This window comes from Procambarus clarkii, chromosome 20 (genome assembly GCF_040958095.1).
Source record: "Procambarus clarkii isolate CNS0578487 chromosome 20, FALCON_Pclarkii_2.0, whole genome shotgun sequence".
Lineage (NCBI taxonomy): Eukaryota > Metazoa > Arthropoda > Malacostraca > Decapoda > Cambaridae > Procambarus > Procambarus clarkii.
In genome coordinates, this window is record NC_091169.1 from 35,273,427 (window position 1) to 35,298,891 (window position 25,465).

Consider the following 25,465-nt stretch of genomic DNA (forward strand, 5'->3'; position numbering starts at 1 on the left):
GCCTCATCATGGAGTCCTCATCTGAAGAAGCATATAAGGAAACTGGAAAAGGTTCAGAAGTTTGCAACGAGACTTGTCCCAGCGTTACGAGGGATAGGGTATGAAGAGCGCCTGAAGGAACTGAGCCTTACGACACTAGAAAAGAGAATGGGAGAGGAGGGATATGATAGGAACGTATAAAATACTCAGGGGAATTGACAGAGTGAACATAGACGAAATGTTCACACGGAATAGTAACAGAACGAGGGGGACATGGGTTCACTACACTCGGGAAAAAACTAACAGGTGAGACATGATAACGATATGCAAGATACAAAGGATAATTAACTAAGCAGACAGAGAAGCAGTGTTCAAAGCGAGGAACAACTGAACAATGGGACATGCAGTAAATGGAAACTGGAGACACAACTGAGTTACAAACATGTTAGAAAGAACTTCTTCAGCGCAAAAGTCGTAAATAAATAATATGGATTAAATGAAGAGTCACTGTATTGCAGTACTGAAGATCGGAAGGCGCGGACCAAGAGTTGACGCTCGACCCTACAAGTGCATCAAGGTGAGCACATACACAAGAACGCATATTAAGTTAAGTCACTGTGTATGTTTACCTTCTACGTGATACAGCTTAAACCCTTCAACAAGACGCCAAAGACCACAAGGTAAGGTGTAAGGCAGCCTCCCCCAGCACACAGTGGACATCAGTCATTACAGTTTTCCCTGTCCACTACCTGTCCTCAGGCGAGGCTCGTTAAAGCTGCGGCCGCCCCCCTCCCCCCAAGAGCCATTTATTAGTTTTAACATACTATGATATTAAAAACAGGTTTGTTCTTATTTACATAATACTGTACATAATATTATTATATAATAAAGTTCAATGTATATATATATAGGCATAGGTTAGGTTAAGTGTTTAGATTCTGTTGACGATTATTTGTATTTGTAGTACGCGAGTGAAGCATTTACAGCGTTGTGGTTCGAACACAGATCGTCAGTGACAAACTGTTCGAAAAAATGATCGAACGTCATAAGTTGTGAGTAGTGTGTAAACCGTTTCTCATTCATAAAATGGGGTTTGGTGGCTGGATTAACGAGTATTTGGCCGTTGTTGATGAGGACGGGCTGCTGTCCGCCAGTGGACTCGTCTAAGGTAATGACTCACATGCTCAAGACAATAATTCCACTTTTAACACTGCTTCATTTGGTTTGGTGTCTGGAATGACACTCCAGCATGAGTGGATGAGAGTGGTTGACGCCAGATGGGTCGTCGCTCCCTCGCCTTGTAGCTCTGTGTTTACATTGCACAGCCAGGGCCGGCCTCTCCCTACTCTCCCCCTCCCCCGCTCCCTTCATACCCCTCCCCCTATCTCCACACCACCTCCCCCTCTCCCTCAACACCCCCTCCCCCTCACCATCCCTCAAACTTGTCAGGGACCCCCCTCAACCCCCACTTCCCGCCAACACATACGGGGCCCCTCCCTTCACTAGGCTGCTCCGTCCCCCAGCCACCCCTGGCGGGTACTGTGAGCGGTGTGGCCAGCTGCAGTACACAAGGAGGGAGAGAGTACACACGACCTGCCGTATAGAAACTGGTGCACATAATACAACCCGACATTACCGTCTGACAGAACTTGCTCGAAAGTTCACATGTCGAGCACACCGGCAGGCACACTTCAACTGTTGTACCTAAATATAAACATAAGTAGGTATACTTAATACGTTGATAAATACGAACAGGTACATTTAATACGTTGATTAACATAAGTAGCTACACTTTATTAAGTTCCCCCACCATTTCTACTTGAAAGACACCAGAAACAAATGAATTTCTGAGGATAACTCTTGGTGTCCCAAGATACACACGTACTTACATACTTACCAGTACTTATTAGTACAAGAAGAGCGCTGTATGCCTCTCCTACTAGCCTTGTTACGCCTGCTTGCGTCTCAACTACTGTTGACTTTCAAATTCTTTGTCGAATCGGACCTTAAAGCTGTGGATGGAGGTGGCTTCTATCACTTCCTCCGTTAGAACAGTTAGAAGTAAGAACTTGTACCTGTACAGGGTACAAGTACTTCCTTACGGCCCTTCGGTTCATTTTCGTTTCCAGCTTCCACCTGTGTCTTCTTGTCTTGCTTTCTCTCTCAGTCTGAAGAGGCTATCCTTGTCCACTTTATCTATTTCCCTCAGTATCTTGTATGTTGTGATCATAACTCTTCTGTTCCTTCTATTCCTCTAGAATTGCGAGATTTAGTTCCAGTAGCCTATAGTCATAGCTTAGCACAGCTCTGGCACCAATCTTGTTGCAAACATTTGTATCAACATGTGGGACGAACTTCAGCTGGCTACCAGTCTGTGATAAGCCAATACGTGGGAAAATAGCATATGCTGGATATGGTTCCCTTACAACAACAATAGATAATTCGTTTGCGAATTATTTCTTCAAGTGTAAGAAACCCAGATGAGGATTTTGCAGGTCCCAGAGTTGGCAACCCCATACACTCTGACACACTGATTGCTAAATAATTTTAATTTCGACCAGGTATCAAGATGACCAAGTTCACTCAGTATGATATTTGTTCTTTCTTTCAAGTCTTTGATGTCAACATCAGAAATAGATTTCAGAATAATTAATATCGTAAAACCTGTTCGGAAGTGACCCTGCAACAACGGATTAAGCTCTTCACAGCCTAGGTGAGCCGCCTAAATTACCACCTACATAACTATATTAATAGATAAAACAAAAAATCACTGTCTTCCTAGAATGTTGAGCCTCTTTACTTAGAGAATAATACCTGTTGTTCCAAGACATGATGGAGCGTGGAGCTAAATCACCTTCCTCTTGATACATAAATAAGACATAACTGTACACTCAGGCTATTTCAACCACGCCACCTCCAATAAACCAAGCAAACGACGCACTTGTACCAGGCAGTAAACACCGAGACCATTCGGTATCTCGACCACAAAATGCGTCCATAGTGCAGTCCATCCTCGAACCATTACCCAAATGCTCGTTAATCCATCCCGTCCTCAGGCTACGCTCGTCCAAGCTGCGGCCCACCCCAAACACGCCCTCATCAATGTAAATATATTATTATTATGCTGCAACCCATCCTCCGAATTGACAGTCCGGTTTAATACTAAGTGTAATAAGTTCATTTCCTGACTGTTGGGATAGTACATAATTACACTTACTTGTGCTCTTACATCTACCTCCCCATTTATTCTCCTCGTTTTCTGTTACGACTCTGAATTTTAGGATAAAGTTTTATATTCACAATATATTTGACAGTACGGTTTAATATTAAGTGAAAATAAGTACAATTCCTGACTACGAATAGTACATAGTTACTAGTATGAATAGTACATAATTACACTTAATTGTGCTCTTACATTTATCTTCCCCATATTCGGAGGAGCAGTAATATATATATATATATATATATATATATATATATATATATATATATATATATATATATATATATATATATATATATATATATATACATATATATATGTATATATATATATATATATATATATATATATATATATATATATATATATATATATATATATATATATATATATATATATATATGTCGTACCTAGTAGCCAGAATGCACTTCTCAGCCTACTATGCAAGGCCCGATTTGCCTAATAAGCCAAGTTTTCATGAATTAATGTTTTTTCGACAACCTAACCTACCTAACCTAACCTAACCTAACTTTTTCGGCTACCTAACCTAACCTAACCTATAAAGATAGGTTAGGTTAGGTTAGGTAGGGTTGGTTAGGTTCGGTCATATATCTTCGTTAAATTTACCTCCAATAAAAAAAAATTGACCTCATGCATAATGAAATGGGTAGCTTTATCATTTCATAAGAAAAAAATTAGAGAAAATATATTAATTCAGGAAAACTTGGCTTATTAGGCAAATCGGGCCTTGCATAGTAGGCCAAAAAGTGCATTCTGGCTACTAGGTACGACATATATATATATATATATATATGTCGTACCTAGTAGCCAGAACTCACTTCTCAGCCTACTATTCAAGGCCCGATTTGCCTAATAAGCCAAGTTTTCCTGAATTAATATATTTACTATAATTTGTTTCTTATGAAATGATAAAGCAACCCTTTTCTCTATGTATGAGGTCAATTTTTTTTTATTGGAGTTAAAATTAACGTAGATATATGACCGAACCTAACCAACCCTACCTAACCTAACCTAACCTATATTTATAGGTAAGGTTAGGTTAGGTAGCCAAAAAAAGCTAGGTTAGGTTAGGTTAGGTAGGTTAGGTAGACGAAAAAACATTAATTCATGAAAACTTGGCTTATTAGGCAAATCGGGCCTTGAATAGTAGGCTGAGAAGGGCGTTCTGGCTATTAGGTACGACATATATATATATATATATATATATATATATATATATATATATATATATATATATATATATATATATATATATATATATATAATAATTTCGTATATAGTTTGGCCGAGGTTAGATTATGTTAGGTGTTTCGGTTCAGGTTAGTAATTATTTATATTTGCAGTACGTGGGGTGGAGCATTTATAGAGCTGTGATTCGAAAATATAGAGAGAACGAAGCCATGTTCGAACGTCATTAGTTATGAGTCGAGCAGTCAGTCCTCATCAACAAAGACCAAATGCTCGTTAATCCTGCCACCAAATTCCCTGTTTATGAATGACAAACGGTTTACACACAACCTGTCCTTAGACCAAGTCCATTCCATCCAGCGGTCGACCCCAAAGACGCCTTCATCAATTTTAACATTCTGTTCATTCAAAATAGGAATTTTTTCAAATATAAATTAATATTGTTATATATTAGCATACTCTGCGTATTTAGGCATTGCTTAGGTTAGGTGTTTAGGTTCTGTTGGTGATTATTTGTATTTGTAGTACGTGGGTGAAGCATTTACCGTACTGTGGTTCGAATAAATGTCGTTTTTTTGGGGTAAACGACCCCCACCTTTCTTCCTCGCCTGAACCCATCACCTGCTGTTTACAACAACAACCTCCCCCTCTCCCCTTGTCATCTACCCAATTACAGCTTCCCTTAATACAAAACAAAACCACCTCCCTATTTACCCTTTCTCCCCAGAGGACCTGCTTGCCACACACAACTGCTGCCTCTCAGTCCCCCTACCCCAGCACTACACCCTACCCATATATCTTATCCTGCTACCTAAACAATTCTGCAAGAGAGACAGGGCGATGAAGCTGATTCTTTTAGTCACGAAACTTAACAATTTGGTGCACAAATACCGATGAAATATCAAACAAAGCTGATGAGCTACAACAACAAAAAAGACCCAAATATTCTATCATTAATGGAGACAATTCCAGTCATAACGATACAGTATTCCTCAGAGGGTGATGTTTGGATATATGATAATGTTACAAGAATCAATAGATACAATAATCTGATAAAAGAAAAAAATACTAACTAGAAGAATACATGGTATGGAGAAGCACCAACAGTACATGTTGTATGATAACTTTTCGCCTGAAAGGGCTTTATAGAATCTGAGTTACACACAACTCGAGCTTATAAAAGAAAGTGGGTGGGGGGGGGGGGTTGTATTAAATGGGGCGCAGATGGGGGGGGGGGGTTATGGCAGTGAGGTGAGGGTGCGGTGAGGTCACAACCACGAGGAATTATTTGTTACAATTCACATTTCTTGAAGAACTCATTGAGCAAGATGGAGAAGCACTGTTAAGATTTCCTTCTTTGTGTTTGATGGTGTTGTAGTTTGTTCTTGTGGTTCATAAGCACAGCGCCGGGTGGTGGTTGTAGCCTTTGGTGGCTCCAGAGTGTACATGTTCTCTCCTGGTATGGTTTTGTATTTTGGTGATGAGTTTGGCATCCATGAAGGTGCAGTGAGAGGTAAAACTCCCTTAAGAAGGTGCAGTGGGAGGTGAAACTCCCTTAAGAAGGCGCAGTGAGAGGTAAAACTCCCTTAAGAAGGTGCAGTGAGAGGTAAAACTCCCTTAAGAAGGCGCAGTGGGAGGTGAAACTCCCTTAAGAAGGTGCAGTGGGAGGTGAAACTCCCTTAAGAAGGTGCAGTGAGAGGTGAAACTCCCTTAAGAAGGTGCAGTGAGAGGTAAAACTCCATTAAGAAGGTGCAGTGGAAGGTGAAACTCCCTTAAGAAGGTGCAGTGAGAGGTGAAACTCCCTTAAGAAGGCGCAGTGGAAGGTGAAACTCCCTTAAGAAGGTGCAGTGAGAGGTGAAACTCCCTTAAGAAGGCGCAGTGAGAGGTAAAACCCCCTTAAGAAGGTGCAGTGAGAGGTAAAACTCCCTTAAGAAGGTGCAGTGGAAGGTGAAACTCCCTTAAGAAGGTGCAGTGAGAGGTAAAACTCCCTTAAGAAGGTGCAGTGGAAGGTGAAACTCCCTTAAGAAGGTGCAGTGAGAGGTGAAACTCCCTTAAGAAGGTGCAGTGAGAGGTAAAACTCCCTTAAGAAGGTGCAGTGGAAGGTGAAACTCCCTTAAGAAGGTGCAGTGAGAGGTAAAACTCCCTTAAGAAGGTGCAGTGAGAGGTAAAACTCCCTTAAGAAGGTGCAGTGAGAGGTAAAACTCTCTTAAGAAGGTGCAGTGGGAGGTGAAACTCCCTTAAGAAGGTGCAGTGGGAGGTGAAACTCCCTTAAGAAGGCGCAGTGGGAGGTGAAACTCTCTTAAGAAGGTGCAGTGGGAGGTGAAACTCTCTTAAGAAGGTGCAGTGGGAGGTGAAACTCCCTTAAGAAGGTGCAGTGGGAGGTGAAACTCCCTTAAGAAGGTGCAGTGGGAGGTGAAACTCTCTTAAGAAGGTGCAGTGGGAATTGGGATTCCAAAACGTGAGTACAGGACCATCTCGAAGGAAAGCCACCAAATTGCATAATGGAATTCGTCCTCCAGAAGTGTACTAAGGCCACAGAAAGGCTCACCCCAAATTGTAAGGCAACAGATGAGAAACACAGAAGTGACTCATAGTTAACAGGCAATGTCCCGAAGCAATGATTAAGAAGAAGAATTCATGGAAAAAATACTAACCAAAGAGGACAGAACCGAACAATAATATGATCAGGAAACTTGGAAACAAGTACATCAGAACCAGACGAGAAGCCGAGAAGCAATTTGGGAAGGCAGTCACTAACTCTAAACCCAGTCTAGGCTCTTACAGTCTAATCTGGAGAAAAAGAGTCAATAATCAAGATTATAGATTGAGGAAACATAGTAATGGGTTCACAGAGTTATAGAGAAGTCTACAGATAACTGTACACAACTTACAAGCTATAATCAGTACTGATGCAGGTTACATAGGACCCCAAGCACAGAAAGCTTCAAGCTCAACAAGCCACAAGGCCTTGACAGTGCTGTCAGACAGATGCACAGGAATACTGTCCGGCGCCAAGACCATACCCAGGGGTGAAGACCAGAGTGAGACTTCTCAAGTATTAATAGAGTGGGTTTAAGAGCGGTGAAAGGAACCCGTGAGTATAGCAGCTTACAGTTCAGGTGAAACTGTGGCAGTGATGACTGTGGTGGTCTCGGGATCACAACCTCATGCTCGTTTACTCTATTAATAGATATATTACATGAGAAATACTGAAAAATAATATATAGTGTGGACCCTTTTCCTCGGAGAAGAGAATGTGCAGCACCCGGCGGAGCTTGGTGAGGCACCCACAGGAACACTTGTATATTGTCTACCCTCCATTCTTATCTTATATTTTTTTGAGCTTAAACTTTATTACAGAGGATTGGTTACACCAGTGTTGCCGCCCGCGACACATGGCTAGACCACACACGGACACACCACACACGCCCGGGAGGTAAGGACAGGGCATAAGGGGGTGACACGGAGTCTCGTAACGCGTGGGTAAGTGCACTCATGAATGAAAGACACATACTCATTGGGCGAGGCTTTAACTGTACTTACCATGTACATTAACTGTGTACATGTCTGTGTGTGTGTACATGGACAGTAGCGGGCAGTTGAAGTGGACGGGCGGATTTACGGACGGAGGGACGGGCGGATGGAGAAGCCGTGATGAAGGGGGGCCGTGTTCCAAGATGGGCCCACGTCACCGGGGCGAGGTGAGGCGGACCACACGCCCTCGGGCTATTCACCAGCAGGTAGAGGCAGCACACTAAGGCGTCTTTCCCAGCAACGCACCAACTGCAGGCCGGGTTGTTAACAAAGATGTGCTCGGCCCCTCCTCATAACGGAGGAAAACACTCATTCAAGTTGGAGTCATTTGGTATACTGTGTACACAACAAGGTGTAGCCCCGGTGTCGTGTTGCCAAGATCTCGTTGTGTTGATACACGTTATCAACATATCACGTTGTCTTGATAACGTGAGAGTTAGCAGCTACATGCGCTACTGAGAGTGTGTGTGAAAGCTGATTGGTGCGTTCAGTTTCATGGGTAAAATGTTCTCAGTGAGATGTTTACAGGGATCAAGGTTCAACTCTTGGGTCCACCTCTTATCTCTAGGTCGACTGGCATAGTTGAGCTTCACACCATCTTTAGAATTCGTATTATGTAGTTACCCTTAACTATCTGTGAGGAGGTTGTTCCACTTCCTCAGTACCATGACCATGATACGCTCTTCCTAACATCTTCCCGACTGATCTGTGTGTTCACATCCCAGCTACGTCTGTTCCTACACTCACCTGTGTAAGAAATCATTCTTTTTTCAGGAATTCACATATCTTTGTTGGACAAAAATGAGGACGAGTATAAGAAACTATAAGTAGACGATGAGTGACAATAACGTGGCTGAAGAATGTTGACCAGACCACACACTAGAAGGTGAAGGGACGACGACGTTTCGGTCCGTCCTGGACCATTCTCAAGTCGATTGTGTGATCGACTTGAAGAAAGAATCGACTTGAGAATGGTCCAGGACGGACCGAAACGTCGTCGTCCCTTCACCTTCTAGTGTGTGGTCTGGTCAAAATAAGAAACTATAAGTTAATATTACAATCACCTGGGCTGTATTAGTCTGGAACTGTGGACCCCACGCGTGTGAGGCCGAAGCTGTTATAAGTTAGTGAGAGCGCCGTATAGTAGGGTGCAGCCGGGCTCCAGGACGGAGTAACACAACAGGAGGGCAGAGACACCTCCCCCCCCCCCTCCACTGGATACAACATATTATTAAGGAACTATACACTCACACAGAGATGCACTGTTAACAAGCAATTTATATTTTGTTGCAGCGAGAGTGGTGTTACCTGAGGTGTGTGTTGAGAGAGCACCCCGGCCTCTCCACCCGTCACAACGTCACAATAATGGTGTGTTAGGGTAGCCTTCCAAGCGGCTGCTGACGTCAAACTCGGTTTAAAATTCATATTCGTGTCTTAATTATATTGTAACCCTTTCCACTACCGCCCACAAGATGGGTATAGGGTGCATAATAAATGAACTAAGTTATATTGTTCATACTATATGTTCCCTGTAACTCATACATTACGTAAAGTAATATATATTTATAACAAAATATATACTAGGCCTATTCAGCAAAAACTTACAAGAGAAAGTGCAGAGAAGGGAAGACTACGTAGCCTCATCATTAAATTTGTATGGATTTTAATAATCAATATATTTCACCTCTCAGTATAGGCTGTGTGTTAATATATGACTTTAAGGTTTAGTTTGTTTACGACTGTTCAGTCCAGCAAGGACTACACACATCTCTATATATTTGTTACAAATAAAACATCAGAACTATAATTAAATGAATAATTTTGTTTACTTTTCTACCAATTTAATATAATAATTAATGTCACTGATACTGTCACTATTATTAGTTTGTGTATGTATGTATATTGTTACAGCTGTGTACTTATTTATGTCTGTAATAAACAATTTGTAAACAAACAAAGTAATGACTAAAGATTGGGTTTGGGGTTGGGCTTAAATGGCTTAAACATACACAATACACAGCTTGCTGACCACCAAGCAAGTATACTTTAGACAACATTCTCCAAGACAAAAGTCAACTTTCAGTATGTATACAACAAGAGGAAAGGTCACCTCACGGTGCATATTCCCCTAAACAAAACGTTTTCTCAAACTGAATGAATGGAGGTGGCGGGAGGTGGAGCCGCTCACAGGGACGGTTAGTACACGGTACAAACACCAGGGAGACAGACAGCTTACAACTATGGAAGACTACAAGTATTCCTCTAAACTATCCTTTTAAATGGACATTATGAAATGCAGCGATAACAGTGCCTGGAATATACCTGGAGAGGCTTGTGAGAGTTCTTCTACTCTCCAAGCCCAGCCTGGGGCTAGAGATAACTTTAGTGATAACTTGGCCCAATAGGCTGATGTTTGGAGCAGCCTGTAGGCCCACATATCCACTACAAAAAGCCGATGTAGAGAGTGCGCTTGGTAAGGTCAGCCATTATTGGTCCGCTGAAAGTCTGTCTGCCAGTACAACCTTTCTCCCTCAGAAATGACACTACATTTTTTAATCACGAAATCGGGAACATAAATAAGATAATATTTATAAAGTATGTGAAAATGCGAAGAGGCGGAAGAAATAAAGTTGAAAGCGGGAGAAGATTGAGAGAGAGGGACGGCTGGACACCGATAATGGGGTCACGGAGGTGAGACAAATGACTGCAGATTGCAGCGCCCTGGGAAAGGTAATGGCAGACAAGGTGTTATTCCCCCGACGTTTTTATGTTGCCCTAGTGCGAAAATGCACTGAATTTTGCTCGTATTTCCTCCGCACACACACACACTTATGCACCAGGCTGCCAGTTGTCGAAAAAAATTGTTTCAACAATTCTTACGTAAAATCGTGAAAAAAGCATTAGGCTACATTTTTCCTGGTGGGCGCGGAGCAGAGACGAGCGCTTTGACTCGCCGTCATAACAATGTTGATGCTTTTGTTATCAAGTAGACCTTATGGCTGGACACGTGGCGGACACGTGTGTTCCCGTGGTCACAACACCAGACTGGCTGCGAGTCTCCGCCACAAAAAATCAAGACAGAATTCCAAGGAATTTCCTAGTTACAACATGTTAAACGCGGGTGTGGTCCTCCCTAGACTGCTGCGGACTCTCCTGGTTGCAGCATCATTACATTTAGCAACCAGCACATTCAAAAATATTGGAGGAGGAATAATATTCTGCGATTCAAAGTCTGCTCTTCAAGCAATCGAAAACTTCTCTTGGAAGATCGACAGCAAGAACCTCATACTACCAATTATAAATGACCTAATTGATGCACAGAGTAAAGGGTCTCGAATCTCCTTTGTATGGATACCTTCACACATAAATATAACCCATCATAATGAGACAGACATTGCAGCCAAGTTAGCGTGTAACAAGTTTGAAGTTGAATTAGATCTAGGTATCCCCTATCTCTGCTGTCAAAACTGTATTGGTCCAAACATTCAGATCTGATAGGAAAGAACTTACTGACTCCCAACGACCTGAAAGTACTAGTATAAAAAGCTATGATTTGTTCAGATCTGAAACCTACATCTATGGACAGCACAAAACGTCCACTAGACTGTGCGACACAGTGGTTGCAAGGATCAGGTTGGGTTACCGTTACCTGTGGCAGGTGGCTGTAGGTGACGGGTCTCCCAATCCTGAGCACTCCAGTTGCAAACTCTGTGAGCAGGAACTACGGCATGATCTCCCGCACTACATCACTGAATGCCCAATTATTAGACCTTTCAGACCAGTTGGCATGAGGTACCTGGAGCTTTGCAATTACTTTATTCACTCTCGTATTCTTGAAGATATCCTCACAGTATACCCAAAATTTGCCAGTGCAGGCTATTAAACACATGGACTCTGTATGACTAACCATCCTGCGAGATGGGGACTTGTATTACCACTGCTACCTTATTCAATCTTGTGTTGTTGATATCCTCAAAATGCATCCGGAGTCTGCCAGTGCAGACCGCTTATCACATGCCTCTGTATGACTAACCATCCTGTGTGATGGGGATTTTATAGCATCACCTAGTTAGCTTTTTTGACACACTGTACTCCACTTCATATAGCCTAGGGTAGCTGCACTAATGCAGATGTACCTCATATCTTAATAAAAAAAAAAAAAAAAAAAAGCTAATGCAGATGTACCTAATATGTTAATAAAAAAATAGATCGGGTTGGGTTATCGTTACCTGTGGCAGGTGGCTACAGGTGACTGATCTCCCAATCCTGAGCACTCCAGGTACAAACTCTGTGAGCAGGAACTGCGGCATGATCTCCCACACTACATCACCGAATGCCCAGTTATTAGACCATTCAGACCCGTTGGCGTGAGGTAACCTGGAGCTTTGCAGTAACTCTATTCACTCTCGTGTTCTTAAAGATATCCTCATTTTGCACCCAAAATTTGCCAGTGCAGGCTACTGAACATATGGCCCTGTATGACTAACCGTCCTACGAGATGGGGACTTTTAGTATCACTGCTGCCTTATTCACTCTCGTGTTGATGATATCCTCATAATGCACCCACAGTCTGCCAGTGCAGACTACTTATCACATGTCTCTATATGATTAACCATCCTGTGTGATGGAGATTTTTAGCATCTCGTAGCTAGTTTTTTGACACTGTACTCCCCCCTTCATATAGTCTAGGGGTAGCTGCACAAATGCAGATGTACCTAATGTATTAATAAATAAAAAATATATAACCTAAACTGGTCTACATCGCTCACACTTGAGGTCACGCCTTGCTAGTCTGGTGACTGGTAGAACAACAAGTAATTGTGGAGGACAACTTTGACCCACAAGGCATCAGCTGATGGCACACCTGACTGGTGAAGCAACACCTGACTCGAGGGGGAAAAAGGAAGCGAGAGGAGAGGGTCATGAGGAAGATGTGAGACAGGAAGGGGAGGAAGGAAAGAGAGGTGAGGAGGAATACCCGAGGGCGTGAGAAGTCTTCCTAGGGAAGGGTGGGGGGGGGGGAGGAGAGTACGTTGGGAGGGAGGGAAGATGTAGGGGGTGAGGGGGGGGGGGAAGGGGCAGGGAGGCAGGGACCGTAAATGCCCTGCCGGTCTTGTCTCTGCAAGACGATGTGATGTCACTTCCGGTGGAGGTCAGGTAGTACCGCACGGTTGCCCCTTTGCCGCAGGATGACTGCCGCCTTCGTCCCCAACACCGCCTCCACTGTCAATCACTTCCCCCGCCGCTGCCACCACTAGTCCGCCGCTTCCGTGGGTGCCATAAGTGCCTCTGTTGCCTCCTTCACCGCCATCGTCGCTGTCAGTGACGCCGCAGTGGTCGACCCGCTCTGTTAAGGTATGGTTTCCCTCATATCTCCCCCCCCCTGCCCCCCTAAACACAGAAGGTCACTTGGGGAAGCAACGTGAACGGGCACCGCGGGGATCCAATCCTCTTCCCTCAAGAACGGTAGCTTAATTCTGATTTCTAGAAAACGGAGCGTCCCCCGCTGTAATGACGGGCGCACTCTGTACTTCCTTTGTCTGCCCCTTTGTTGCGCGGGAAAATTGTCGGATGTTTGGGCGACCTCTTGGCATCGTCCGTTTTTCCCGGGTAACGTTGTGAGCGTCGAGGCTGAGGCCGACCACCGCTCCCTCTGGTGGCGGCAGTCAGCACGGGGAAGGAGAGGACGTGTAAGGAAGAGGGAAGTATAGGCACTCACTGGAAGGTGGGTGGTAGACGGGTAGTTACAGCTGGAGAAGTACAGAACGAGGAGAAGGGGTAATGAGATCAATCCAAGTCCACACCATATATCCGCGGACATCAGACATCTGAGACATCGGAGCCATATTGAAACATCTGGGCTTCAATACCTGCATTTCCGGCGGCAGATACTTATAAGAAAAGCAAAATCATTATTTCCAGCACACATACAACCGATATCCCTTAACACTACACCGCCATATTAACCCTTCCGATATTCCGTGACTGACCAGCTTTTGGTACTCCAGTAATCAGCTGAGCAACGTGTCACCAAACTTCCGTATATCCACTTACGAAACTTGTATATCTTTTCTCAATAAAGGGGGGTTGTTAATTTTTTAGACTGATTTGTTAACGGAGTGGCAAATCAGAAGAACAGTGTTTCTAGTGTGTGTGTGTGTGTGTGTGTGTGTGTGTGTGTGTGTGTGTGTGTGTGTGTGTGTGTGTGTGTGTGTGTGTGTGTGTGTGTGTGTGTGTGTGTGCGCGCTTGTGTTAGCTCCCGTACGTTAACACAAGCCTCCTGTTTTACCCAAGTGTTGCAACAGTAACACAAATGCTATTCAATAAAACAGGTAAAGCCCCGAAAAACCACTTGCATCAAGTAACACCATGAAAAGCAGGAGCCAGGCAGCAGGAGCCAGGCAGCAGGAGCCAGGCAGCAGATGCCCAAAGATCACAGACAACAGGATGTGGTCGCCAGCGGAGGGGGGAGGGGGGGGGGGGTGGCTGCCTGCAACACCTGACTTACAAAAGAGCCGGTGATCCAGTGTATCAGGACAATAACGCAAGCAACAACTGGAGACCGCAGCAAGCAGCAGGAGGCCGCAGCAAGCAACATGATGCCGCAGCAAGCAACAAGAGGCCGCAGGAAGCAGCAGCAAGCAGCAGGAGGCCGCAGCAAGCAACATGATGCCGCAGCAAGCAACAAGAGGCCGCAGGAAGCAGCAGGAAGCAGCAGGAGGCCGCAGGAGACCGCAGTAAGCAGCAGGAGGCCGCAGCATGCAGCGAAAGGCCGCAGAAAGCAGCAGGAGGCCGCAGCATACAGCGAAAGGCCGCAGGAAGCAGCAGGAGGCCGCAGGAAGCAGCAGGAGGCCGCAGGAAGCAGCAGGAGGCCGCAGGAAGCAGCAGGAGGCCGCAGGAGACCGCAGCAAGCAGCAGGTGGTCGGAGGAAGCAACAGGAGGCCGCAGGAAGCAATAACAAACAACAGGAGGCCGCAGGAGACTACAGGAAGCAAGAGGAGGCCGCAGGAGACTACAGGAAGCAAGAGGAGGCCGCAGGAGACTACAGGAAGCAAGAGGAGGCCGCAGGAGACTACAGGAAGCAAGAGGAGGCCGCAGGAGACTACAGGAAGCAAGAGGAGGCCGCAGGAGACTACAGGAAGCAAGAGGAGGCCGCAGGAGACTACAGGAAGCAAGAGGAGGCCGCAGGAGACTACAGGAAGCAAGAGGAGGCCGCAGGAGACTACAGGAAGCAAGAGGAGGCCGCAGGAGACTACAGGAAGCAAGAGGAGGCCGCAGGAGACTACAGGAAGCAAGAGGAGGCCGCAGGAGACTACAGGAAGCAAGAGGAGGCCGCAGGAGACTACAGGAAGCAAGAGGAGGCCGCAGGAGACTACAGGAAGCAAGAGGAGGCCGCAGGAGACTACAGGAAGCAAGAGGAGGCCGCAGGAGACTACAGGAAGCAAGAGGAGGCCGCAGGAGACTACAGGAAGCAAGAGGAGGCCGCAGGAAGCAGCAGAGGACCGCAGACAGCAGAAGAAGGCGGTGATGGGTCAACACGCCCGTTTGAAGACCTCTCGACGCCTCTCACGCACTTGTTCCGGGTTCAGCGCCGCCGCCTCCTGTGTACACCTCCTGTGTACACTCAACACTCCTCCTGTGTACACTCAACACTCCTCCTGTGTACACCTCCTGTGTACACTCAACACTCCTCCTGTGTACACCTCCTGTGTACACTCAACACTCCTCCTGTGTACACCTCCTGTGTACACTCAACACTCCTCCTGTGTACACCCAACACTCCTCCTGTGTACACCCAACACTCCTGTGTACACCTCCTGTGTACACCTCCTGTGTACACTCAACACTCCTCCTGTGTACACCCAACACTCCTCCTGTGTACACTCAACACTCCTCCTGTGTACACCCAACACTCCTCCTGTGTACACTCACCACTCCTGTGTACACCTCCTGTGTACACTCAACACTCCTCCTGTGGTGTGTGCATACATAACACATCTTCTGTGGTGTGTGTACACATAACACATCTCCTGTGGTGTGTGTACACATAACACATCTCCTGTGTACACACACAACACACCCTCCGTGCACACACAACACCCCCCCCCCTCCACGTACACACAACACGGGAGGTTGTGTGTACCCGGCGCGGTACAGATGGGTTCGTTCTCGACTCACAATCAAGAATTCCGGGTTCGAATCCTGGGCGCTCATATATGCGAGCAATTATCCCGAAATTTCAAGAGTTAAAATAGAAAGGAAACAGATGAAATGGCAGGCATGGAAGAAGCAAGCGGGGCCAAGGGAGGAGTTGAATGACATGTTTGTGAGAGAGGAGAAGCTAAACAAGGAACTGGAACACTTACAAGCACCGAAGGCTGGTGGCCGGACTGAATATCACCGCGCGCCATGTTAAGCGGCCACAATGTTGTGTGAACCATTGGCAGTATTTGCTATAGCGTAAACACCGGCCAATAGCCATGAGACTGCTGGAGGCAGAGGAAGAAGATAATGTCATCAAATATTTAAGAACGGAAGTAGATAAGTGGCACTAAATTACAACCGTCACTAAGGTCTCCTCCTTGTAAGATGGTGCAAACTTTGACAGGTTCAGTTATGGTGATGGTAAAGGCTTCATCTAGTGGGGTGATAGTGAAGGATAGTGCCAGGTGGTGTGGTGATGGTGTTGAGTGGTAGAGTGCGGCAGTATTGTAGTCAACAACAGCTACGGCTGAGAGCACAGGTCAGCAAAGTCTGGGGCGCCGCTTACGGTGTACTGGAAGGCTCTCAGACGAAGCCATAAGTGCTGGTGTCGCTACTGCCGCACCTCCTGCCTCCCCCGGCGGCTGGCTGCCCCGGTCCTCAGGCACGGGGCCGGACCACTCAAATACTGTAAACTACTTCAAACATAATTATATACTACCGAAAATATTAGCCAACTACCCCAAGTGTGTCTACTGCAGGCAGCGCATGCTCCCTCCACCTGTCCTCTTGAAAATAACGTCGCTTTTGGCCGTTTGTCCGTATGGCCGAAAGTGGACGTAATTTGAAAATGAAAATAAATTTGGGATTTTTTTCAACAACGGAAAGGTAAGGGTCCTCTGGTAGGTTAGGTGGGCAGGAAATTCTCATAAAGTTTCAAAACGTTATGAAAAACGTTAATTGAAAGTTTCCTCTCCTAACCTGTCCGCGTAGGCCGGACGACTCAAACAGAAAACGGAACAGTACGTCACTTTTGTGAGTCGATTTCATTTCAAATTACGTCCAAATTTGGCCATAGCGCGCATACGAGCCAAAAGTGACGTTATTTTTAAGAGGACGGGTTGCGACATGACCTACCCGCTGGATAGATGTTAGGGTGCAGGATAAGTAAATGAAAGATAGTACGCAGGGAATAGGTCCCAATATCAACTGACCTAACCCCACACACATAAACGTTTCGGACCGTTCTGCGCATTTATGAAGTCGTATTAGTACGTCGCTGACTGGAGGTTTAGGTCAACTGTTTACCTTAGCAATCATGGAGGCCCTGAACTCATTATGTGACCTCCCACAGGAGCGGGTCCACAATAAACTAATTATACTAAATAGCGACTGAATTAAATGTGTTTGGTTAGGGTCAGTGTGAGAGCAGCACTCCAGACTCAGTGGAGTGCTGCTCTTCCTATGACTGACTTTCGCCCTCCTGGGCTAAGGTATGCTGAACTCTGTAACTACTATAAGAGTACTGGAACACTTGATGATATATTGGACTTGTATCCAAGATTGACCATGTAATATATCAATTATACAATGTATATATATGATGTAACTATATAACTTGAGCTTGTAAAAGCACCTTCAGTGATTAAGTGCTTAATTGCACACTAGTTTCTTTATCAGCTATCTCACCCTGTCAGAGTAAATGAGACAAATGTATGTGAATGCATATGTGTGTGTGTATATATATATATATATATATATATATATATATATATATATATATATATATATATATATATATATATATATATATATATATATATATATATATATATATATATGTATATGTGTGTGTGTATGTATATGTATGGGTATAATTTATATATGGAAGCTGATCAGAATTACATTTCACCTTTGTGAATGTACATTAATGACACTATGTAAAAGACACATCAAACACTTTATGTAGGGCATACGTAAATCTGTGTATCTATGTATTTACGTATGTAGGTTAGCTTAGCATTTTAAAAGCACCGAATCACCTTCTGTGGTTGAGTGTTCAATAAACCCTTGAACTATATGTTTAACACTTCTCTAACCCTGTCCATGGAGGACAGAAGAAAATGTATATATGCTGGTTAGCATTGTAAATGTGTGGTTACGTCTGTGGTAGAAAAAAAAATTGACTCTTCCCATTCCAGGTCAGTGTAGGAACGACACCCTGGGGTCAGTGTAGGGACGACACCCTGGGGGTCAGTGTAGGGACGACACCCTGGGGTCAGTGTAGGGACGACACCCTGGGGGTCAGTGTAGGAACGACACCCTGGGGTCAGTGTAGGGACGACACCCTGGGGGTCAGTGTAGGGACGACACCCTGGGGTCAGTGTAGGAACGACACCCTGGGGTCAGTGTAGGAACGACACCCTGGGGTCAGTGTAGGGACGACACCCTGGGGTCAGTGTAGGAACGACACCCTGGGGTCAGTGTAGGAACGACACCCTGGGGTCAGTGTAGGAACGACACCCTGGGGGTCAGTGTAGGAACGACACCCTGGGAGTCAGTGTCGTCTGCGTTAGAATTATCGTTTACATGTGTGGCTCCGCATTAGTTATAGTTATCAGCATGGATGGTAACGCAGCTCCCGTCACCCGGAAGAGGGAAATAACATCACATGAGACCAGAAGACATGACAGGATGTGCAGAATACCCCCGTTAAAAAGCAGAGGTGCAACAGGTACTCTGAGAGAGAACTCTATCAACATCAGAGGCCCGAGACTGTTCAACACGCTTCCACTACACATAAGGGGCATAACTGGCAATCCCCTCACAGTGTTCAAGAGAGAACTGGATAAGCACCTCCAAAGGATACCTGATCAACCAGGCTGTGACTCATACGTCAGGCTGCGAGCAGCCGCGTCCAACAGCCTGGTTGATCAGTCCAGCAACGAGGAGGCCTGGTCGACGACCGGGCCGCGGGGACGCTAAGCCCCGGAAGCACCTCAAGGTAACCTCAAGGTAACCAGTTAGTTGAGCTGCACTCAGCACCGACCGGATAAGATGAACAGGTTAATGTAACAACCCGTCCTCCTCTTCAGACAGTACCTATTGTGGCGGTCGTCAATAGTCAGAATTCGTACGTACTTAACTTTTAGATAGTAGTATACTGACTAGGAAATTGTTTTAAAATAAATGGGGCTAAAAAAGAAAGTTTTTTCCTACGAGGGGCCTCGTAGCCTGGTGGATAGCGCGCAGGACTCGTAATTCTGTGGCGCGGGTTCGATTCCCGCACGAGGCAGAAACAAATGGGCAAAGTTTCTTTCACCCTGAATGCCCCTGTTACCTAGCAGTAAATAGGTACCTGGGAGTTAGTCAGCTGTCACGGGCTGCTTCCTGGGGGTGGAGGCCTGGTCGAGGACCGGGCCGCGAGGACACTAAAAGCCCCGAAATCATCTCAAGATAACCTCAGGTTTCGTGTTTGAAATAATGAATCAGAGACGGGAGGATGAGTCCACCAAGAGGCAATGATCAACAATACTCATCACGGCCGATATGAATCAAAATGATATAAAAAACGCAGCAGTATGAGGGGGCGATTCATTACATTATTGAATGTCCAGTCGCTGGACATTACATTATTGAATGTCCAGTCGCTGGACATTACATTATTGAATGTCCAGTCACTGGACATTACATTATTGGATGTCCAGTCACTGGACATTACATTATTGAATGTCCAGTCACTGGACATTACATTATTGGATGTCCAGTCACTGGACATTACATTATTGGATGTCCAGTCACTGGACATTACGTTATTGGATGTCCAGTCACTGGACATTACGTTATTGGATGTCCAGTCACTGGACATTATATTATTGAATGTCCAGTCACTGGACATTACGTTATTGGATGTCCAGTCACTGGACATTACGTTATTGGATGTCCAGTCACTGGATCCATTTCACTTGTCAGTTGAAGTACTTGCAGCTTTGTTATTTATATATTATATATGTTAAAATAATCTGTGTTAATTCAGTTCAAAGAGTCACTAGGTGGCCAGGTGGGCGGCGCCCGACTGGGACAACCAGAGGGGCCACTTCCCTATACCCGTCGCCAGAGGAACAGGTCACATCCTGACAAAGTCCCGGCAGTAACGGGCTCCTGTCCCACTTCCGAGTCCAGACGCACAAAAAACGTAAACAAACTCTTACTTTCCGGAAAATTGCGTCATCATTTCCGCTCTGTTTCCGGCCTTACTCACGAAAGTCGGTTACGCTACTCGGAACATGCGACCGGAATCGCTTCCTTTTGACGCAATTTAGACATTACGTCGAGTATTCCGAACTGCTTTGGCTAAGACGTCCCGAGCGTGAATAAAGTCAATGATAATAAGGTTTGAAGTATGAGGAGAGAAGAGCAGTATCGGGGTTGTATAGAGTTTCCGGTTAGTGAGCAAGCTTCCGGAAGTGGGCAGGAAGTGCGGCTCCTCGCCATGCGGTTGTGCATGTTCCACCTGGCTTCATTGTCAAGGTCGCCCCACGCTCCTTACCCACCACAACCATTGTTTGGTCTTGTAGATGAAGCACCACCTGGGGTAAGGTGGCCTGGGGTAAGGTAGCTTAGGGGTATGGTGGCCTGGGGTAAGGTGGCCTGGGGTAAGGTAGCTTAGGGGTAAGGTGGCCTGGGGTAAGGTAACTTAGGGGTAAGGTGGCCTGGGGTAAGGTAGCTTAGGGGTATGGTGGCCTGGGGTAAGGTGGCCTGGGGTAAGGTAGCTTAGGGGTAAGGTGGCCTGGGGTAAGGTAGCTTAGGGGTATGGTGGCCTGGGGTAAGGTGGCCTGGGGTAAGGTGGCCTGGGGTAAGGTAACTTAGGGGTAAGGTGGCCTGGGGTAAGGTAACTTAGGGGTAAGGTAACTTAGGGGTAAGGTGGCCTGGGGTAAGGTAACTTAGGGGTAAGGTAACTTAGGGGTAAGGTGGCCTGGGGTAAGGTGGGCTGGGGTAAGGTGGCCTGGGGTAAGGTAGCTTAGGGGTATGGTGGCCTGGGGTAAGGTGGCCTGGGGTAAGGTAGCTTAGGGGTATGGTGGCCTGGGGTAAGGTGGCCTGGGGTAAGGTAGCTTAGGGGTAAGGTGGCCTGGGGTAAGGTAGCTTAGGGGTAAGGTGGCCTGGGGTAAGGTAACTTAGGGGTAAGGTGGCCTGGGGTAAGGTAGCTTAGGGGTATGGTGACCTGGGGTAAGGTGGCCTGGGGTAAGGTGGCCTGGGGTAAGGTGGCCTCGGGTAAGGTGGGCTGGGGTAAGGTGGGCTGGGGTAAGGTGGCCTGGGGTAAGGTGGCCTGGGGTAAGGTAGCCTGGGGTAAGGTGGGCTGGGGTAAGGTGGCCTGGGGTAAGGTGGGCTGGGGTAAGGTGGCCTGGGGTAAGGTGGCCTGGGTAGGTAACTTAGGGTTAAGGTGGCCTGGGGTAAGGTAGCTTAGGGGTATGGTGACCTGGGGTAAGGTGGCCTGGGGTAAGGTGGCCTGGGGTAAGGTAGCTTAGGGGTATGGTGGCCTGGGGTAAGGTGGCCTGGGGTAAGGTGGCCTGGGGTAAGGTAGCTTAGGGGTATGGTGGCCTGGGGTAAGGTGGCCTGGGGTAAGGTAGCTTAGGGGTATGGTGGCCTGGGGTAAGGTAGCTTAGGGGTAAGGTGGCCTGGGGTAAGGTAGCTTAGGGGTAAGGTGGCCTGGGGTAAGGTAACTTAGGGGTAAGGTGGCCTGGGGTAAGGTAGCTTAGGGGTATGGTGACCTGGGGTAAGGTGGCCTGGGGTAAGGTGGCCTGGGGTAAGGTGGCCTGGGGTAAGGTAACTTAGGGGTAAGGTGGCCTGGGGTAAGGTAGCTTAGGGATATGGTGACCTGGGGTAAGGTGGCCTGGGGTAAGGTGGCCTGGGGTAAGGTAACTTAGGGGTAAGGTGGCCTGGGGTAAGGTGGGCTGGGGTAAGGTGGCCTGGGGTAAGGTGGCCTGGGGTAAGGTAACTTAGGGGTAAGGTGGCCTGGGGTAAGGTGGGCTGGGGTAAGGTGGCCTGGGGTAAGGTGGCCTGGGGTAAGGTAACTTAGGGGTAAGGTGGCCTGGGGTAAGGTGGGCTGGGGTAAGGTGGGCTGGGGTAAGGTGGGCTGGGGTAAGGTGGGCTGGGGTAAGGTGGCCTGGGGTAAGGTGGCCTGGGGTAAGGTAACTTGGGGGTAAGGTGGCCTGGGGTAAGGTGGCCTGGGGTAAGGTAACTTGGGGGTAAGGTGGCCTGGGGTAAGGTGGCCTGGGGTAAGGTGGGCTGGGGTAAGGTGGCCTGGGGTAAGGTAGCCTGGGGTAAGGTGGCCTGGGGTAAAGTGGCCTGGGGTAAGGTGGCCTGGGGTAGGTTACCTTATCTTGAGGTGCTTCCGGGGCTTAGTGTCCCCGCGGCCCGGTCGTCGACCAGGCCTCCTGGTTGCTGGACTGATCAACCAGGCTGTTAGACGCGTCTGCTCGCAGCCTGACGTATGAGTCACAGCCTGGTTGATCAGGTATCCTTTGGAGGTGCTTATCCAGTTCTCTCTTGAACACTGTGAGGGGTCGGCCAGTTATGCCCCTTATGTGTAGTGGAAGCGTGTTGAACAGTCTCGGGCCTCTGATGTTGATAGAGTTCTCTCTCAGAGTACCTGTTGCACCTCTGCTTTTCAATGGGGGTATTCTGCACATCCTGCCATGTCTTCTGGTCTCATATGATGTTATTTCTGTGTGCAGGTTTGGGACCAGCCCCTCAATTATTTTCCACGTGTAAATTATTATGTATCTCTCCCGCCTGCGCTCAAGGGAGTACAGATTTAGGCTCTTTAGTCGGTCCCAGTAATTTAAATGTTTTACTGAGTGGATTCTAGCAGTAAAGGATCTCTGCACGCTCTCCAGGTCAGCAATTTCTCCAGCTTTGAAAGGGGCTGTCATTGTGCAGCAGTACTCCACTCTAGGGTAAGGTGACTGTCACATACAGGCGTGACTGTCACATACAGGGAAACAATTACCCTGAAGCGCCAATTTATTAAAGTCCTTGAATATAATATACATTGTCCTTCAAGCTGATGCATTGTGTTCATACAACCGACGACTCAGTATGGTATACATAGCTCTTTTGTATGGGGAAAGATCATACATCGAAGTGACTATATCAGTTTTGCGTGTATAACAGAGCGTAATACAGCAGGATAGTATAACAGAGTATAATACAATAACGAAGTAGAGCAGGCACCCTCCTGGTGGTGAAAATATATACACAACGATGCCAAGTATACAGGAAATACTGATATTATTACCGCGGCGGGTATGGTGCCCCTGACACTAGTTAGCTCGGGTAAGATGAACAACACACCGGGTGCCTGACACACACACGTGGTGTCTGACACCACGTGTGTGTGTGTCAGACACCACGTGTGTGTGTGTGTGTCAGACACCACGTGTGTGTGTGTGTGTCAGACACCACGTGTGTGTGTCAGACACCAGGTGTGTTGTTCATCTTACCCGAGCTAACTGGTGTCAGGGGTAACTAGCGTGTGACACACACACACACGTGGCGTGTGACACACACATACGTGGCGTCTGACACACACATACGTGGCGTCTGACACACACATACGTGGCGCCTGACACACACACGTGGCGTCTGACACACACACCTGGCTTCTGACAGTCTCCACAGGTAAGACAAGCAACACACCTGGCGGCCAGTTCCATTAATGAAGGTTCCGGCTAGCAGTGGACTCACCTTGTAATAATGCATGTTTAATAACTATATACAGTACCAGCTGTTACTGCCATAGTTAGAATATATGCCAGTTGGAACTCTATAAAGCAATGGCTACATCTCTGCTAGAAACAATCATCTGAACCACTAAATTTAGCACAGGACAAAAATATAAAATATAATAAAGAACTAAATACGGACCGCAATACGGACACAGGCGTGATATATCAGTGAAAATCATTTTGAGGCATTGGGGTGACTCGAACCTGCGTGCGGGTGATTTTGTAAATACTGACATCTTTACAAATATGTCTAATTTAGATGCTTTTGATTATGTGATAAAATGATTCAATAAGAGGGACAAAAATGTCTTGTGACAAACACCATATTAACCATTTAATATTCCAATACAATAAATTTGACTCCCAGCACCTACTCTCAGCCAAATCTCACACCTGAACTCGATATAATCAGCCAGAAAACCAGACTTCGCAGTCACATGTCTCTCACTTGTCTCTCATATCTCACATGTCTCTCACATGCGGATATATTTGGTGAGTAATGATATGCGGGCCGCCAGCGAGTGTGTTTTGTAGCGCGAGAAGAGTGCCGCTGTTTCCGGGGCCCCCATGGCGCGCTAACGGTCCGGCGGGGCAGTGTTAGTTGACGCTGTGCTGGCCTGTGTTGGTAACGGTCCGCTCAGCACAGGGAGCGGCCCATGTGGTGCAGGGAGCGGCCCATGTGGTGCAGGGAGCGGCCCATGAGGCACAGGGAGCGGCCCATGAGGCAAAGAGGGGCGGCCCACCTCGTGCAGGGAGCAGCGCAGGAAGCGGGCTACCCAGCAGGAGGAAGCTGCCCACTTAGTCAGAAGTTAGAAAGGCCACACACACTTGACAATCAGAATCACACAACAGACATTTAAATTTCTTTAAGGTATAGTAAGTGAAGGAAAAAATTACAATTCCTAACTTAGAATGTATGATTAGACGTGTATTTCATCACTGGTGTGGGAGTTATCATAACTTGGCACTTAGTGCATTTATTATAGTTGTTTTCTGCCCCCGTGAGATTCTGTGGCACTCTAAGGCAGGGACGGCGCCACACCCAAGCCTGCTGCACCACTACTACACTAAGGAAGCAATCATCACACTCGACAATTACAATTCAAAAGCCATTGGTCTCCTTATACCAACAGCCTGTGTTGTGAGGGTGGGCGGTGGTGAGGGTGGGCGGAGGTGAGAGTGGGCGGTGGTGAGGGATGAGCGTAGTGAGGAAATACAAGAATGAGGGTGAGCGTGAGAAACTGATGATGCACTGTAAAGCGCGGTGGATGTCTAGGAGAGTGGGCGTGAAGAGTAGATGGGCGGGAGGAAGGGTGTAGCGGGCGTGATTAAGTATAATGTGGGGCGGGGAGGTGTGGCCCCTGCGGTCTGGTGGCATGGGAACCACCGGGGTAAGGTATAAGGAAACTGGTGAGAAGACCAATTCCCCCTCCCTAATGGGTCTCCTCCCCACTATAGCCTGCACGCTCTCACAGCGTCTGGGCCCCACACGTTCACACGCCAGCAGGAGCGTCAGCAACATATGATGTGT

At 46.7% G+C, this 25,465-nt stretch overlaps 2 protein-coding genes across 4 annotated transcripts in view; one reads left to right on the forward strand and one right to left on the reverse strand.

Moving 5' to 3' along the window:
• The window catches only part of LOC123755316 (dnaJ homolog subfamily C member 27), a 128,271-nt gene that overhangs the window by 45,910 nt on the left and 56,896 nt on the right, over window positions 1-25,465 (reverse strand). The window lies entirely within an intron of this gene.
• LOC138366812 (axoneme-associated protein mst101(1)-like) overlaps window positions 14,542-25,465 on the forward strand; it is a 47,692-nt gene continuing 36,768 nt past the window's right edge. The window contains exon 1 of the mRNA XM_069328097.1: window positions 14,542-15,550. Coding sequence (XP_069184198.1) covers window positions 14,542-15,550 — 1,009 coding nt within the window. The remainder of the gene's footprint in view (window positions 15,551-25,465) is intronic.